This window comes from Drosophila novamexicana, unplaced genomic scaffold (assembly GCF_003285875.2).
Source record: "Drosophila novamexicana strain 15010-1031.04,08,12 unplaced genomic scaffold, DnovRS2.1 tig00001151-arrow-arrow-pilon, whole genome shotgun sequence".
In the NCBI taxonomy this organism is placed as follows: domain Eukaryota; kingdom Metazoa; phylum Arthropoda; class Insecta; order Diptera; family Drosophilidae; genus Drosophila; species Drosophila novamexicana.
The window spans coordinates 324,171-343,154 of NW_020824842.1; the positions used below are offsets into that span (position 1 = coordinate 324,171).

Here is an 18,984-nt window from a genome sequence, read left to right on the forward strand (position 1 = left end):
AATATTTCACATTTGTATAAAAGTACTGATATGTAAAGTAAATAACTAGATTTCATATAAAATGTGTAAATTGGCACGAAACAAGGTTCGAACAAAAACAAAGTTACGAATAACCAAATAATCGAACCAAGGTTCGAGCCTTGACAATATGTTCTTGGGCATTGATTATTGACTATTTTTATTTAATGAAGACGGAAACATACGTTTTTTTTTTATTTTTGCATTTAAGTTGGATTACAATTCCTTAAAACTGATTGAGAAACGTTCAAATCCTTAACCGTGCTCTAAGCAGAGATCAGAATGTAATAATATGGTGCAGAAATAATATTATCTATAGTATATATATCTACTAAATCTCTGATAATTTGAATTAATCTCTTCTTTATGTTCAAATCACATTGCGAAAAAAATTCAATATGCATTTCTATTTATAGTGTTAGTACTTAAAGCAAGCTTGTATGATAACTACTAGACCAATTACTAACAGATACAACTATACAACAGTAATCCGCTTTCGCGCCACCCTCTGCCAACACTCTGCTCTAAAGTACTTCACCCTAATTGGTGGGAGAATTTGAATGCTTGTGCGAATTTAATTGGAGGCATATTAGCTCAAGTCTAAGCTGCAATAAATGCATTCTTAGCTACTTAGCTTCAATTTCAAGTATAGTTACTAAGCTCCGCTCCAGACAACCACCCTCTCTCGCTCTCTCCCTCTCCCCTCCATGCATCCTTCCACACGCACTCATGCACACTGAAAGCAACACTGAGTGTTTGTGCCCCTTCTCATAAGAACCTTTTCCGCTACTCTTTCGATGACGGCACGAAATCAAATCTCATGCAAATTATACGCCTTTTTACGCATTTACACAATGATAGTGTCAGGTGTGGCGCGGAGGGAACGATGGCCGGGGCAGGCGCTGTGCCGATTTGTTGAGTGGTGCGGGGTGCACAGTCCCTTTGTCATATTGCAAAACGTGTGCTTGGCTACGACAGCGGGTGGGAGAGCTTCGTTTAAATTTGCCTCCAATTGCTGCGAGCGCTACCCAAAAGCAGTGGCAACTATTGAGCTGGTTCGTCAAAAAATAAATAGAAATAATTTTTTGGAAAAATTACGTTATATTTTTAAATTTAATTCAAACATTCCAGAAAGAGAAATGTTTTCTGCTTCAATTATTTTGAAAGTCCGACTGTGTATACCCTTCAGGTGTCAGTCACCTACAGGATATGAAGGCAACAGCTGCTAAAAGGAAACGCGGCGTTGATGAAGCGTCTTCGTCATGGCGTCATGAAAATGCCAGGAACAACAGACAGGGGCAGGGGACATGAGCATTAACGTTGAGTGTTGGAAAATATGCCAATGTTCGCGGGCAACGCATGTGCTCCTGGCTGCCAACTCCTGTTTCTGTTCCTGTTACCGCGCGTGCCCGCCTCCCACTCCACCCACTTCTCCCACGTTCGTTCTACACATGTCTCACGGTACGTTTTACATTTCATATCTGATTTTTGTGCGTGGAAATTTAATTTGTATTTCATCATACGAGTACTTGTCTGCCATGTGCCGAGCGCCGAGTGCCGTGCGCCGAGCCCGTTATCCTGTCAGGTCCTGCCGCACCACTCAGTCAGAGTAATGCAAAAAAAAAAAATAAAATAAAAAAAAATAAAAATATGCCAGCAAAAATCTGAAAAAAATAAAAAACAAAAGGTAAAAGCAAAATTCCACGGCAAACGAGCAATTGAACGGCTTTCGGGTGTGGCACACGCACACACACACACACACATAGCAAACAAATCGAGGGTAAATCGATTGTTTGCAATTCCCAGAATTTTCGGGTATTGTTGAAACTGTACCTTAAATACTAGAAAAAGATTATAAATATTATATACAAATCTTAAGTACATGTGAAATGCAAAACAATATTTTATATAAAGAATATATTTGTATACATATTACTATATATGTATTTCTATATATCAGCTTTGCTTTTGAATGTTCGTTTATTCTTCAGTCTGTCAGTCGATGGGTTTTAGTATGGATTGTCCCTAAAAGCTAAAGACACGTTTTCAATATATACTTATTAAATATTATATATTATATATTAGTATAATTTCTATTACTATTCTTTTTTTTTTACGTGACTTTGAATCTTGACTTTTAAGGCGGTTGCAACGTCACGTCCATAATCTAGCTGACAATTTTAAGCAGATTTCTCGTTTTTGTAGTGGACCAAATCTAAAGGAAACACAATCAATTCTTTTATCAAAAACTACAAATTCGTTCCTTAGCTCACTAATTGAAAATTATGTAAAAACAACTTTAAAAATATTAAGTACATTTGTTTAGATTAACAGAAAATCGTAATAAACAAATACAATATGCAATGTTGATAATGTGGAATTGGTCGATCTTACCCTTATGCTTTATTCTTGAACGCATCTCGCCGAAAATCTGTGCATGCATATGTACCATTAATGTATTTGCGCTCATGCATGCGTAAAAAGTCGTGTTATGCTAAAGCACCAAAAACATGTTGCACTTATGATCGTTAAATTTGTGTTTTGTCACCGCAAGGCAGAGCGAGTGAGAGGTAAAGAGAAAGAGTGAGAGAGGGAGGGGGAGGGGAATAGAGAAAAGAAAGTGGCTAGCATCATTCATAATGAAAGCGCGAAATGTAGTTTATCAAGCTATTAGTCCGCCGAGGCATGCCAAGAATGAGGCAGACAGGCAGAGAGTTGGAGAGACAGAGTCCCAGTCAAAGTGCAAGATGCACTTAAGCGTACAAACACACACACACGCAGAAAAAGAAGAGAGAGAGAAGGACACACATGCAGTCACACACACACACGCACACACATCATGTCATGTGACAAATGCAAACAACAACAAAATGCAGCTGTGTGTGAAGTCATCAACTTGGCTGATGATAGCAAAGACTACAGCCTTGGCAGGAAGATTGCTGCCAGAAAACATGGCCAGGAGCTACTGCACCCAAGCCCCTCCCCCTCCTCTCCCCCTCCCCTGCCACTACTCCACCGATACGCCCCAGCCAAGTCTAGGCAACACCCGGTTCCTGCTATGCTAGACAGCAGCTGCTGGCAGCGAAAATAATATAAATAACTTTAAGTACATTTGATTTTTCACAATTTTGTTGCAATTTGTTTTGGACGCAACGCGATGAGTTGCTTTATGGTTGCAAATAAGAGAAGATAAGGCAAATATAAATAAATTAAGCCAAGTATGCAGCTACAAATAAATGAAAATGAAAACTCTTCGACGGCACACGCAGCGTATGCGTTATTTGCAATTATCTGCAGTGGCTGTGATTTGCGCAGCGCATATCTGCATGCGGTATCCGTGTGAGTCTGTCTATGTGTGTGACTGTGTGTGTGACTGTGTCTGCGTCTGTGTGCGCGTGTATGTGTGCGCGCGTGTGCATCTGATTGGTGGTGTGCGCTCTGGCGTTTATTTTTCAATTTTTAATTAAAGATTCCATGCGTTTCCCTATAAATTATGCGTTAAATGTGCACGCAGCTAAGCTCATTTTGGTGGTGCGCCACGTTATGATTTACACACACGGATAACGCCAGTTTTATGGCATTTTTGGCAGCTGCCTTTAACGTACTTATAAATGAACATCAATTCAGCTTTAATCTGTTAAATCAAGTTTAAGAACACATTAAAGCTTCTGTCGCAAACAATTTTAGTTCTAATGTTAAGCTTGCGGTTCAATAAATGGGCCTACTTTTCGGACGAGCCTTTCTTAACTCGGTTCTAGATTTCAGCTGTGTACATAGCTGAATATAGAGTAATATATGTTTCTAAGCTACTTAGACACATTAAGGAGGCTAATCTCTTTAAATGACGGTAAATAAGCTCGATTTTTGAAGGATATGACACTTAGAGCAATGCAACTTTAACACAAATATAGGGTAAGACAAGACAAGACTAGACAAGACATAAGACAACAAGTTTTGGATAATTTTGCGGAATATCTTGGTTAAATATCGGTTCTACAAAAATTTGTTTTCCAATCTATTTTGTAGAGCTCCCGAGTGAAGTAAAACAATCTATGTTTCCAAGTCGAATAGAATTTTTGTAGGCTTTCAAATCCTCATGCACCTGACACATAATCAATGTAAGATATACTTTTATGAAGATTAAATGTCTATCCCCCTAGTTAGATCAAAGCACTTGCTAAACTGAAGCTTTAGTTAGTTTTTCATCCTCAAGCACAATTCGTGAAGTGTAACTTAAACGGGGTCCCTTTTCTGCATAGCCTGTTTCACTTATTTGCCCGCTTTGCTATCTGATTCGATTGCGCATAACCAGTCCGGGGCTTGGGCGTAACGGCAGCTGACAAATCAACATATCAACCTGTTTCCGTCGCCGACCTGCCCCCGATTGCCTGCTATTCGATTGGCACTCGTAAATCTCATCTCTGGTAATTTATGCCTATGCCAAAAAAAAGAAGGAAGAAATGAAAAAAGGAAAAAAGGAAATATGCATTGATATTTTGATGCAAAGCAGTTGATTTAACAACTAGCAGCTGGCAAGGGGCAGAGGGTGCGGTAACAGAAGCAGCACAAAGTGTAAAGTTTTGCATGGGATGCGAAGACGCAAGTGAAATAAAAGAGGAAAACTGCCATGAAAATGCCAAAAGAAAATATGACGCTCATTTACATGCAGAAAAACAGAGAACAAAACAGGAGCAGCGGAAGGAGAAAGGGGGAGGGCGGCGGAGGCGGAGCCGAACGGAAGTCGAGCGACTGTCAGGCAGCCAGACAGCGTGCATTTAGCATATTTGCCACTATCTGGCGTTGGCTTTTGCCGCTGCAGAATCCTTTATCCTCGGCACTTCATTGTGGTCGAGCTGGTCCTGCCATTGCCGGCGCAGGCGCGACTTTGTTCAAGCAAAATGGGGCACTTGGACGGGGCTTGACTTGGAATTGGTGCTCGTTGTTCGGAGCTTGGGTCTTGGGATTTGGGATTTCCGTTTACTTGAGACATCTTTGGGACCAGACATTGTAGCATATGTAAATCAGAGGTGGCTGCAGCGGTCTTTGGGGTGGGCGGCTCGGGCGTGCTCTGAGCGTCAGCTGCAACAAGACGCCGCTACCTTGACAGAAGACTTCTCGTAACCCGTAACCTTACCAACCATGTTCATAATCTGCATAAAAGTATGCAACACTCCTGCATTGTGTGCGCGTGTGTCTCTCTCTCTCTCTGTGTGTGTGTGTGTGTGTTTGTGTGTATGTGTGCTGTTTACATGTAAGCTACTTAAGTCCAAATCCTTTTTGTTATGTCATGTAGCATCCGTTCGATGGGGTTTGGGATTAAGTTTCGTTTTGCGTTTGCTTCAGCCTTCAGTTGTCCTAACAACTAGCCTACGGCTATTTTACATACTACCAATATCCCCTCCCACCCCACCCCTTGATCCACCTTCCGCTACTCTCACCATTGCATAAGCTGCCCCGGGTGCGGTCCATGTGTGCCTGCGTGCTTGAACAATAGATATCAGCGCACAAAGCTAAACAAAATCATTTATCGATTATGGGGGGTTACACAAAAAAAAAAAGGAAGAAAAAAATGAAAGGGAAAAATCAACTGATTGGCGCTCGTTTGGCTCGTTTGAAAAGTGGACACTGGACGCACAGGATCTATTTACGGATTTGCCCGTTTGTATGACGTTTAGTTATCTGGGTTAAATAAGAGTTCGCTCTTTGTTGCCAGCCATGCGGCCATCACAAGTCAATTTGCCAGCTAAATTTGCCACGCCTCCCCACTCCTCGCTCTTTCTCCTCGCCGCAGCCTCTGTATACGGCATTGTAAATCGAGTGCAGCCCAAAATGATTGTCCATAGTTATGGATCTAGTTCGTTAGACCCACATCTTGCGTCAGCATTTCGAACAAAGAGTAAACAAAAATATTTACTTCCTAGAATTTCAGTGCAAATGAGGCGCGATCCTACTACGTGCTCTGGGAATATGCGGTTTAAGCTCCTGACCGGAAACGGAAAATGTCTATCAGTTGTAGAGTAATCCAGATTCCTCGGATCCCTTACGGAAACATCGGCGGGTTTCCAACATCATGTTAACGCCCCAAAAATTTATGTTGACCTAGGCTTATATTGAGAGTCTATGTGATTATCATATCGAACAATATGTCGTCTGTCTTACCGCATTTTAAGCTTTCTAGGATATCCAATTGGTGCCTTGTTAAACATGTATAACAACCTCCTTTGCCACCTTTAAAGGAAGCCCTACTGAAAAAGCAGAAGAGGAACTATTTGTCATCTCGGTATGTTATTTATTAGGAACAGAAGACTGAGAACATTAGTTCAATTCAATTTAAACATTAAATTCAACCTTAAGTCCGTAATTACCTGCGACTTTTCACATACACTTGCAGACACATGCGTGTGCATAAATTCCAAACTGGGGGGCAGCTATCGCCCTAACCCGCCGCGTGGCAAATGTATCTCGCCTACTCCTTGTGCGACATTAGAGAAATGTCCTTGTTGCTGGCAATGCGAATTAAATATTTGTTTAGAATATATCAACTCATATTTCTTACACGTCATTGTGCATGCGAGATTATCATTGTCATAAATCATACAACAATCTTTCCATAAATATTTACAAAAGGCAAAGCGCTCGCGCAGCTTTACGCAGAGCCGCATCCACTGGATGGAATGGCTGGGATGAGCGGGTCTGCTTGCCACGAGCATGACGCATGGGAAGCTAGGGGGGGCAACGGGTGACGGAGTGCTGTTTGCCAAGCATATGCTGACACGTTGCTTTCAAATGCAAAATGCTTAAAAAATTTATCCTTTTCTACTATGCATGGAAATGCAAGAGTCCGTATCCGTCTGAATCCGTGTCCAGACCTGTGCCGGGGTCTGGGTCTGAGTCTGTGTCCCCAATTGAAACTGAAACTGCAATTGGAACTAGCTGCAAAGCTAACATGCTCAGCTGTGTGCGAATGTGTGTGTGTGCGTGTGTGCATGTGTGTGTGCATGTGTGTGTGTGTGTGTGTGCGTGTGTGTATGTGTGTGTGTGTGTGTGCGTGTATGTGTGTGTGTGTGTGTGTGTGTGTGTGTGTGTGTGTGTGTGTGTGAAGCTTTAGCTTTTGCACCTGCCTGCTTGAAATTGTTTTCACTAAGTCACTCATCATGCGTGTCCTCCCGGCGAGCAAACGACTTGCAAGATGTTGAAAGGCCCACACACACACACACACAAACATACACACACAGGCACATACATGCACAGCTAGTGTAAGTAACGAGTGTGGTGGGCGTGGCAGTGGCTGCAAGCTATTTTGTTACGCTGCTGTCATTCGTTGCTTATAGTTGATGAGGCGTGTTATGTGCATTTTATTTGCTTCCCAGCGCCACACGCCGCCGATCCTTCCGGTAGGGTTTGGGCAACCCAGTCATTCAATAAATCCATCTATCTATCCATGCGCGTGTGTGTGTGTGTGGGTGTATGCTGTGGGTTTCGTCGTGTGGTTCTGGGCGCTGCTCTAGCTGTTCCACAACGATACTTGTAAAATTGCATTTTGAGGTTTTCATGAGGTTTTTAGCTTCGATCAAGTCTGCTTCGACTTTGACTTGGTAGCTTACACGCACACAGAGAGAGAGACTGTATCAGCACTCACATCAGTGAAATAGCAAACATTATTCACTCACTCACTCATTCATTCACTCATGCACTCAATCCTGTGTTGCCGCTTGGCAGCAGTCGCTAATGAGCAGCATCCTCGCCTGCAGATGCTTCATCAATTAATCACGCAGCAGGCAACGAAGTCAAGTCAAGCTCAAGTTAGAGGTTATTTAAAAAGCCAAATCCGTCAGAGATTCACCGTTCACATTACACTTAAATATCGCATTATTAGAATTAGTAATCTTTGCTTTTCACTTGTTGAAACATCGCAGCCGACTGCAAGCCAAGCAATAGCGATTCGAATATCGGGTTCATATTGATGTTAAACCAGCCGGCTGAAAGTTGCTAAATAGTTTATAAATAAATATAATAATAAACAAAAGATAAGATATAAGCAATATAAATAGATGCAAGAACCTCCCGATTCTATCATCAGCGGAATTCGCTATCGACCCCAGAATTGTAAGCGGGAAAAGAACAACCCGATGCTTCAGCCAAGCGCTTAGCAAATGTTAAAAGTTCACAGGTGGAAAATGGGCGGAAATATGTGAAATTTAATTTTTTGCGTTGAAATACTAATGTGTACAAATTTATGTAAGACTTTACTTTCTATTTATTAAAGATTTACAAGTTTCAAATAAAAACAATAACAATATCCATCAATAATATCTGTTTTACTTTAGTTAACTTTGTGAAATTGGGCACTTTGGAATTTGGATATTAAAGAATTAATGGAATGCAATCTGTACTTAATCAACAACAGATCTGTCTATTAAGAAACGATAAGGTGAAAAGTAGACGGATATTTAAAACAATAAGGTTGCAACACTTTCTGTCTCTCCTTCTCGCTCTCTCAAGTAGATGGGGTAAGCCCATAAAAGGTATGAGTAACAAAACGCAAACAAATCTGATTTCCATTCTATAACCAGCCGCAGCTGGAGTTTGCCATCCATTAGCAGAAAAAAACGTTCTGCCTACTACTGAAATGGCTAAAAGCAGGCGCTGCATTGCATGAAAATGAGCTCAAGTGGCGAGGCATTCGCATTCGAGACTAGCAGGACACACGTGCCGCACCTGCCACCGTGCCACAGTTGGCTCCCGCCTGCCGTCTGCTGTCTGCTGTCTGCTGCCTGCCGCTTGCCACCTATGCAGGCTTATGGCCAGCAAACCCAGCCACCTGGGACAGCTTTTGCTTCAGTTTCAGGTACTGCTGCCCCTCCTGTTGTTTGCTCAGGTGCTGCTGTCCAGTTGTGATTTCTCTACTGACAAAACGAGTGAAAAGCATGCAGAAAAAGAAAGGAAAAATGAAAAAATTAAACAAGGGAACACCAACAGTCGGACGAACAAAGTTGACAAGGACAACGCATTTCGTTCTCGGCTTCATATCAATTTGAATTCATGTTTCGTTTCGCCGCACGCTCACGTTTTTTTCCAGCTACAGCTTCGGCGGATTTTCCGCCGTTTTATCCCCATCTCAACATCAATCTAATTGTGTTATCGAATTTTGTGCATTAAATATCGAGGCTATCTCCACCCGGCAGCGGAAAACAAGTTCTATTTCGAGAGCCCAACAAAGTTTTGGTTATTTGGCTTGAAAAACAGCCATTATCCGTAGGGCCTAGATCCATAATATTCGGCTGCTTCCCGCCTCCATTTCAGCCAAATATTGTGGCATTTCTGCAGTTGAAGGTATTCTGGACTTTGCAAATTCGTTTGTTTTTAATTAGTGTTTACTATTCAAAGGTGCAGCTTTTCGATCTATAGACAATTTTAGTTTAATATACATGTCCGAGAACTCATTCATTGAAAATAACTAAGAGGTTCTTGTCAGGAGCTCCCGACTCCCTGAACCCTTTTATTCCAACACCAAATACAGATCGCGCAACGCAGTCGTTTGATGTAATATAGATAAATTTAAAAAAAAAGTTCCCTTTGCAGGGTACGAGCTCGCAACTACTTTCTGTCGACTCTACTCAACAGCCACACCAGCCAAAAAAAAAAAAAACAAGTAAGAGGTTCTAGGCGGGAGCTCCCGACTAGGGGATCCCTTGAACCCTCTTCTTCCATCACCAAATGCAAATACTATTCTAGAAGCTACATGTTAGGTTTGGTGACTCTAGCTCTTATTATATACCAAAATTGCTCAAAAAATAGGATTTCGATATAGATTTTTATCGATTACTTGTATCTATTTATGTATCACCTGTTTTCGTAAAATGCATATCTATAAGTTTCTGGATCTTTATCTGCATATGTTTCGGTACCTCTTACTATATCTTTATTTATATGTATTTGTATATGTGTATCGTATTATTATCCCACCATGTGCACAGAAGCCCGTCGGGCATCTTTCAACACAAGTGTAAAGTCTTGTTGCGCTGTCTGTCTTCAGACTGTTGTCGGCTGATGTTTATGCAAATAGGCAAATACACATAGCATATACAAAAGGCAGCACACAGTCTCGGCTGAGGGGGGAGTAGCGGCCCGGAGAGAAGATCAAACTGCGAACTGCCAACTACCAAATGCTCAACCAGGCTCGTAATTCGTGCTCGTATATGTTGCTCCGGTTGAGAAGTTATGATGGTCTTGCTGCTATATCGGAATTGGTGGCATCAAATTCGAAATACAAAATCCCCGCTTGTTGGCTACTGTTGGCACGTGCAAGCCGATGCGCCCACAAGGAGTTGAGCAGGGGGGCGGCGACAGTAAAGCGGTGAAACGGGTACGCGCCCACGTCAAGTACGAGTCGAGGATTTGCTTAAATTTTGCATGTGACTGCCACCTTTCACCTCAAATTGAGTTGATTGTCGACATTCAGAACGTGGCCAGACATTGTTCAAATGCTTCCAATTGTTGATTTGCTGTTGTTGTCGTTGTTGTTGTTATTGCGGCTGTATTTGGTTTGTGATTCTGATTCCGATGCTGATTCTGTTATTTTGTTATGCCGTCTGCATGTGCCCTACATATTCGCCTATTCGCGCATATTTGCATAAGTTAGAGCTGGCCACGCCTCTGTCGCCGCCATCTCTGTGTGCTTATTGACTTCACCACGGGCTTGGCTGCATTTTTTGCGTTGGTTCAACGCAGCCGGAAATTGTTGAGGCATTTATTTTAGTTCCTAAAATGCAAAAAAATAAAAAATAAAAGTTGAGGAGGCGCGAAAAATTGCTTTCTTTCATTTCAACTACAGCGAATGCAGAGAAACCGGGCTGCAGACAATGCTCTGATCCCAACTAGCTTTGATTTGTTGGATGCTTATCAGGTTAGTTTTGCGACGAGACAACTTTTTAGATGTAATACATGCCTAGGCAGCTATAGAGCTTTGGGTTCCATTTAGAGTATATTCAGCTAACAGATTTTTAATATCATGAAATGTATTTTTTATCAACTGGCCATCAGCTTGAATTATAGCTCCCTTCATCAGCGGCCGGGCATTCGGTCCCGTGTTAAAAACTTTGACGTTATTTCCACAACTTTTCAGCTGTTTGATCTCATTTTGAACTTATTCGATGTGTGCTGTCAGCGGATGAAAAACCCACAAGATTCGTGCCAGAGCAACCATAACTTAAAATGGTGACAGTGAAGCGCACTTCCGTGTCAACCGCACACGCACGCACACCAAGTGCTCGACAGATGTCCCTCATCAATTCGCACCTTAAAAAACAAACAAAAACGAACACAACAGTCATAAAAAAACGGCAAGTGAATAGTCTTTAAAAAAAATAAAATAGAATAAAAAACAATTATGAAAAGGTCAAAGCAAATGAGAGAAAATAAGCAGAAAAAATCAATAGACAAAAGGCGACAAATTGAGGCACAGCCATTCGCCAGGCTAGGCTGGCTGCCTGGCTGGCCACGCCCAATTTGAGGCGCGCTGCAAATTCAAGCGAATTAAGTCATTTAAACTTTTGCAGCGTGTGATTTTTCTTTCCGGCATAATATCCAGGCCCATGCAACAGCAGCAGCAATAACAATAACAAACAAGACGGAAATGTCTGGGGCCGAGAAATTTTATTTATGGCGACTTTATGCGCATTCATCATCGAGGAATGTTTCTCCTGTGTGCTCATTCGCTTGTATGTGTGTGTGTGTGTGTGTGTGTGTGTGTGTGTGTGTGTGTGTGTGGGTGTCGACATAGCGAATGTGTGTGTGTGTGCTTGCAAAGCTACTTAACTTGCCTGCGTGTTGCGTACGTGGTCATGTGTGAGAGCGTGAGCTTCACATGAGCAACACGCGCACTTGACATTTATGTGCGAAACGCAACTGAAGCCGCCGCCATTCACCCGCCCACGGCCACAGTTCCCCAGCATTCAGCGTGTGTCCACTATGGTCAACGATGCCAACCAATATTTTTCACATTTTACTCACGAACGCAACCACAACAATAAAAACAATAAGAATGAGAAGCTAGCAACGGCGTGCCGCATATCAAATACCCTTTCGGACACAAGCGCAGTCACTCGCATTATATATATTAGTCAACCGATGTAGAATAACTATGAAACTGAGCATATAAATATATATATTTGTATGCCAATTTCTCTACACAACGCCAAAGTGTGCCTCCTTTCAATGCGCCCTTTTATAAGGGTATCGAGCCAAGAGGCTTTTGTGAAAATTAAAATTTATATAACAAATTAGGTACAATTTTCAATAAAAAGTTATAAAAGGCTATCGTTACTTGCGATACTTTTTAGGAAACCAATCAGCAAAATTGTCAGGTTATACAGTATCGATATCTGAATATATAATAATCCTTATCCTTTTTCGAAAAATCAGAACGAATCAACAGTTCAATTTTGAATGGCTCGTTTTCACCTTTATTTCACACTTTTCGTTCGCTTCGCATTTTATAGTCTCTAGAAACTAAGTGAGTCCAGAAGAGGCAGAACTGGGAAGAAACTAACACAACTTAGTAAAAAAATGGGAAGATTCGAACCATTTTTTCAAAAAAGTGATGAATTGTTACAACATATTAAAATGTTGTCATATAAAAAATAGAATTGTTTACCCAGAATACCATTTGCTACTTACTTTATGAATATTTAAACATTTTCTTTCTTTAAGCCTTACGCATAAAAACTATTCTGTTAAATGCTCCAATAGTTTTTGTGATTTTTCAACATAGAAAACATATTACAGCTGAAATATTTTTCAATGGTCGGGTCCATTTTGTGTTCAACTTTTAGAATATTATTCAATTATCTTTATATCTCTCAGTGTATAAACATGCACAAAACTAATATCAAAATATATAAGTAACATATCAAAATACAAATTTTGAATAAAGAACAGTATGATAGGGTAACTTCAGGTCAATAAGCGCTTTGCCTGTTGCTACATATTCTATTGCCGCTTTCTATGATTTATTTGTTGCAATTAAGTCGTCGCGGCGTCGTAAATTGGCATTGGCCAAGACGCTATGTCAGTCCCGCATCTATAATTGCACTTGCCAATTGCCAATTGCCGGAAGTGAGATCAGCCGAATGTAGTCGATAAAGCGCCTTGCTGACGTATGGCAAATATATATGAAAAGAAAGCCAATCGCTAATGTGAAATTTGATTAGCATGCGGTATGTTCCCGTCGTGTCGCCTTGCCGCCTCGCTTACCCCCCCCTCTCTCTCTCTCTCTCTCTCTCTCTCTCTCTCTCTCTCTCTCTCTCTCTCTCTCTCTCTCTCTCTCTCTCTCTCTCTTTCTCTCTCTCTTACACACACACACACTCGCAGACTCTCTCGCTCGCAATCGCTTTGTGTGCGTGTTTTTGGCTTGTCAACAAAGTTCCCTTCAGTTCGTTGCCAACCAATTTCCTGGCCCTCCTCTTGCGCCACAACCTGGTAATTGCATTTAAAAAGAGAAAAGCCAACGTAAAGAGAAAGCGAAGGCCTTGCCTCTTTTAAGCCAAAAGAGAAAGAGAGAGAGTGAGAGAGAAAGAGAAAGAGAGTGAAAGAGAGAGAGAGGGCGAGTGGCACTCGGAAGTGCTTCGGCTCCTGTTCGAAATTCGAATTTCGAAATGTGTGAATTTGTTTATAACACAAAACGTGAGCGAAACATACTGGGATGCTGTAAGCATGTGCGTGCGTGTATGTGTGTGTCCTTGCGTGTGTGTGTGTTGTACTGGCCGCCATTTCATTATTTTGCTGCTTTAAAGCAATGGCAACTATACTGGAGACAGCAAAATGTATTGCATACTTATGGGAGTTGCTTGAAAGTTTCTTTTCTTTTACGGAACGTCCCATAATTCGTTTTCGACGATGGTGCAGGTGCCGCGGGGAAGCCTCAAGAAGAATCAGCAGCCAGGGAAAGCTGGCAGCGTTTTTTTAAATATATGTTTATTTGTTTAGAGCGTAAGATTGAACATCATTTGTTAGTTAATCGCATGCCGTTTGTATTTACTCAAATTTTTATTCTGCTTGCAAAGCATAACAAAAATTAATAGGAATGTGAAATTACACGGATTTCTTTCTTTTCCAGATTTCTTTCCTTATTTCGGGAAAGAAAAATATTATTCACTGACAGCAAAGGAGGTTTTTCAAGTTTGGGATGAAGATGAACGCACAGCTCAAAATATATTTTAAATTTAACTTTGTTTATATGTAAGCTTGACTTTTCCTGCTTACGTATTTAGGCATCTCTATTAAACTTTATAGCTCCAATCAAAGGGAACCAAAACCTACTTCAGCCAGCAAAAATACCATGCATTATATTGATCTATATTCCTGATTATATGAGTTTTTCCCGGATTTACTTCAGATATTTTCCTTTGAGTTTTAGCAATAACATATTTTATAAAAAACTAACAAACAAAATATCTTATTGTACTCATTATTTTGACCATGAGTGTGAATAAAAATGTGTCAACTCTTAAATTTAAATCGGGCTATAAATTCTTATGGAGCATGAAAAATATTTAAAATTCGCTGATAAAAACTCTGTAGGTAAGCAAACTAAGACAAGTGTTTTCAGCTTTTTTCTGTTTTTCCTCTCGAGAATGGGAGGCTCTGTGAAGATGCGCTGCAAAGCTCTACTCGAAAAAGTGTTTTTTGGTTATCGATAGGAAATAAGGCGAACAGCTGATTGAGTTTTGTTTACATTTTGGTCGTTGGTTTTTTATGTGGTGTGAATCTCAAAGTTTGCAAACAATGTATGGAAATGAGAGGTAAAAGAGAATTGTTTGCCCCGCGGTTGAAAGTTACAGGCTTGTTTTGTTTTAGCTGACGGAGTTGCTAGGTAAACAAAGTATCGATAGAGCAGACTGGCAACAAAGTTAACTGGTCACGAGGTTGAATCATATACAACTGTCAGAAACAAAAAAAATATGAAATTATGTTGAAATACTGGGTGCCGTGCGCCGTGGTCGCCATCAAGGCGCTTATGTTTATCATCGACATTGTAACACTTCCGGTATATTTTGTATTGCAGGCGCCGTGGAAGCGTGGACAGGAAGCGAAGCGCATGAAGGCAAGGATCATTAAGAATGAGAAGACTGAGCTAACATATCGGACAACGGAGCCGCCACGGTCTGTGCATGTGAAGATGCTCCAGGAGAACATTGATACGCTGGAGAAGGTCTTCACTTACGTGGCCAAAACGTATCAGAGCAAGCGCTGCCTGGGCACGCGCCAGATACTCAGCGAGGAGGACGAACCGCAGCCAAACGGACGCATCTTCAAGAAATACAACTTGGGCGAATACAAATGGAAAAGCTTCATCGAAGCCGAGCGCCTGGCGGCCAGTTTTGGACGTGGACTGCGGGCACTGGGCCAGTCGCCACACCAAAATATTGTCATCTTCGCCGAGACGCGCGAGGAGTGGATGATCGCCGCCCAGGGCTGCTTCAAGCAGTCTATGCCCATTGTCACCGTCTACGCCACGCTGGGCGACGATGGCATCGCCCACTGCATCACGGAAACGGAAGTGACCACCGTCATCACTTCCCACGACCTGCTGCCCAAGTTCAGGACGCTGCTCAACAAATGCCCCAATGTCAACACAATTATCTACATGGAGGACCAGCTGCACAAGACCGACATAGCCGATCTTAAGGAATGTGGGTGTGTCAAGATAATGCCCTTCTCCAAGGTCATCAAAAATGGCAGTGACCTCAAATGCGGTAGGTTTAAAATGGCAAATATCAAACTGTGCGGATCACATATAGATTAGTTGTAAAGATAAATAGTTAAGAAATAGAAATAATGTGAAAGTATGCAACCAAAAATATATAAATTGACTGAACCGCATGACTATACAAATAAAATAGGAATTATGTAGTTTAAAGAACAAAGATGTAGAAAAACAAAGTATAGATAAATTAAAATATATATGTATAATATATAGATAGGTATCGATGTAGATAAAGGGATATGTATTATATGGATAAAAAAGTAACGAAAACTATATAGATTGAGTTAATCACATGAGTTAGGGAAAAGATTAGGAAGTGTACTTATTAATAAAATGGGTTGAGCAAAGGATGAAATGTTCTACATAAAAAAAGATACATCGCAGGGCATACATAATTGTGATCACATAAATTATTTCTATTGGTGCTATTTGATAAAGTAGTTCGATCTTGATAGGAATGCGTTGGCAGCATAATTATATTTGATACATTGGCGGGAGTCGACCGATTCCCTGCTTTAAAATGACGGATCAGGAGACAGCCGGAAATACGACACCGTAGTAATCTTTTAAATGGGGCAGGTGATTCTGGGTATATCTGGACACAATTCTATAAATTTCTGCAAGGGTATAAGCAGAGGGATGCGTTATAAACAGTCTTGTCAAAAACAGATAAATTCTGAATTCTTTCCTCCACAGAGAGCGTCCCACCCAAGGCAGATGACATTGCCATAATTATGTACACGTCTGGTTCTACGGGCACCCCGAAGGGCGTAATATTATCGCACAAAAACTGCATCGCGACCATGAAGGGCTTTTGCGATATGGTTAACATATATCCGGAGGATGTGCTCATCGGTTTTTTGCCCTTGGCGCACGTATTCGAGCTGCTGGCGGAGAGTGTTTGCCTTATGACTGGCATCTCGATTGGCTACTCGACGCCGCTAACACTAATTGATTCGAGCAGCAAGATCAAGCGCGGCTGCCTGGGCGATGCTTCCGTGCTGAAGCCCACTTGCATGACCTCGGTGCCTCTAATACTGGATCGCGTCTCGAAGGGCATCAACGACAAAATCAACTTGAGTTCGCCGATCAAGAAGGCGCTGTTCCAGCTGGTCTACCATTACAAGGTCAAGTGGATACGCCGTGGCTTTCAAACGCCGCTAATTGACAAGCTGTTCTTCAAAAAAGTGGCCCAGCTGATGGGTGGCAAAGTGCGCCTCATTATGTCCGGCGGCGCTCCACTCTCTGCCGACACACACGAACAGATCAAGACATGCCTCTGTGTGCATCTCATCCAGGGTTATGGCCTGACCGAGACCACATCCGCGGCCACTGTGATGGACAATTTTGATATGAGCTATGGTCGCACTGGCGGACCGCTGACCATTTGCGACATACGCCTGGTTAACTGGGAGGAAGGCAACTATCGTGTCACCAATAAGCCCCATCCGCAGGGCGAGGTGCTCATCGGTGGCGATTGCGTCTCCCAGGGCTATTATAAGCTGCCCAGCAAGGCCGGCGAAGACTTTTTTGAGGAGGACGGACAACGCTGGTTCAAGACTGGCGACATTGGCGAAATCCATCCCGACGGCGTCCTCAAGATTATTGATCGCAAAAAGGATCTGGTCAAGCTGCAGGCCGGCGAGTACGTCTCCTTGGGCAAGGTCGAAACGGAGCTCAAGACCTGCGGCGTCATTGAGAACATTTGCGTCTACGGGGATTCCACAAAACAATTCACCGTCGCCCTCATTGTGCCCAATCAGAGCCAGCTCGCACAGCTGGCCGCACGAATTGGGCTCTCAAACAAATCCTTCAACGAGCTGTGCTCCTCGCCTATAATGATAGATGCCATGCTCAAGGAAATCGGCGAGCATGCCCGCAAATGCAAGTTGCAAAAGTACGAGGTACCCGTGGCAGTTACCCTCTGCAATGAGGTCTGGTCTCCGGACATGGGTCTGGTCACGGCTGCCTTTAAGCTGAAGCGCAAGAATATCCAGGATAAATACCAAAAGGATATCAATAGAATGTATGCCTCATGAATGCACCATGTGCTGACCTAAAATTAAATTGTTGTAGCAGAAAACACACGCACACGCACACACACAGATACATTTACATTTTAATACACACACACACACTTAAGCACATACAATAGTCTGCAAAGAGAAAGTTTTCAGTATTTAGAAATTAATTTTAGTTGCTCTCATTTCAAGTTTAGTTTATGTATATAACAAGCTTTAATTTTGTTAATTTTATTGTATAATGCACCTTTAAATACGAATACATACACACACACGCACACACACAATACATGTTTAATTAATTACTATTCTTCACGTCAGTCTTTCAGAGAGATCAGCAGTTGGCTGGGCCATATTTATTTTATTCGAATTCAGCATATAATATCCTGAACTACTGAGACTTCCATATGACACTACAGTCGTAAAACGTAGTTTACTATCGGCTGGTAGTTCGTATATAAGTAGTTCGTATATTTCCCGCAGGCCTTAGTCAAGATAAAGTGAAAAATATAAACTTTTTCGACTGATTCTATATATGATATAATGGTACGATATTGAGAAGGTTTTTCTTGACATGTGGGGAGCATAGCATGTCAAGCTTGACAAACATACAAATCTCGAAAATGGTGTTTCATTTCATTTTCAAAAGATCGTATTAATGGCAGGTATATGATATAGGGTACCGGTCCGACCGTTTCTGACAGTAGTACGAAGGTCTTATGACTTTAGCCTTTAAACTGAGATACGGGCAGCTATATCTACATAGCTGTTGACAGTCAAGAATACATCTACTTTATGGGGTCGGAGTCCTATATTTATTTCGTGAATAAATATATACCCTAAAGCTGAGGCAAGTTTGCACAAAAACAGACAAGCAGTTGGCAGAATACACATATAGACCGACTCTCATGCTAATGCATGTTAAAGACATTCTGCAACGCGATGCACATTTCGTGAAAAAGTTACATTCACTCGTCTGCAAAGCTAAATTAGGGATTCCTCTCGTTTCGCATCAGCACTTAAGCTGAAGAGTCTCGACTGTTGCTAGAGATTTGCGAATTTCGCATTGTTAAACTTATTGCTAAGTGTTGGCAGTCGCTGTTGAAGGCAGCTTAGAGCTTAGCTCTAAATTTAGTTCTACTTTAAAAGTCTCGTCATCGTGCCACTTAACCTCGCCTT

The 18,984-nt window shown here is 41.7% G+C and overlaps 1 protein-coding gene across 1 annotated transcript; it reads left to right on the plus strand.

The window, feature by feature from the left end:
* Positions 1-14,945: 14,945 nt before the first annotated feature.
* On the plus strand, positions 14,946-18,074 carry LOC115766462 (long-chain-fatty-acid--CoA ligase 3-like). The gene is made up of 2 exons (XM_030710397.1): positions 14,946-15,773; positions 16,481-18,074. Exons 1-2 carry the CDS (start codon positions 14,987-14,989, stop codon positions 17,821-17,823), a joined length of 2,130 nt encoding a protein of 709 aa, XP_030566257.1. The 5' UTR covers positions 14,946-14,986; the 3' UTR covers positions 17,824-18,074.
* Positions 18,075-18,984: the final 910 nt, after the last annotated feature.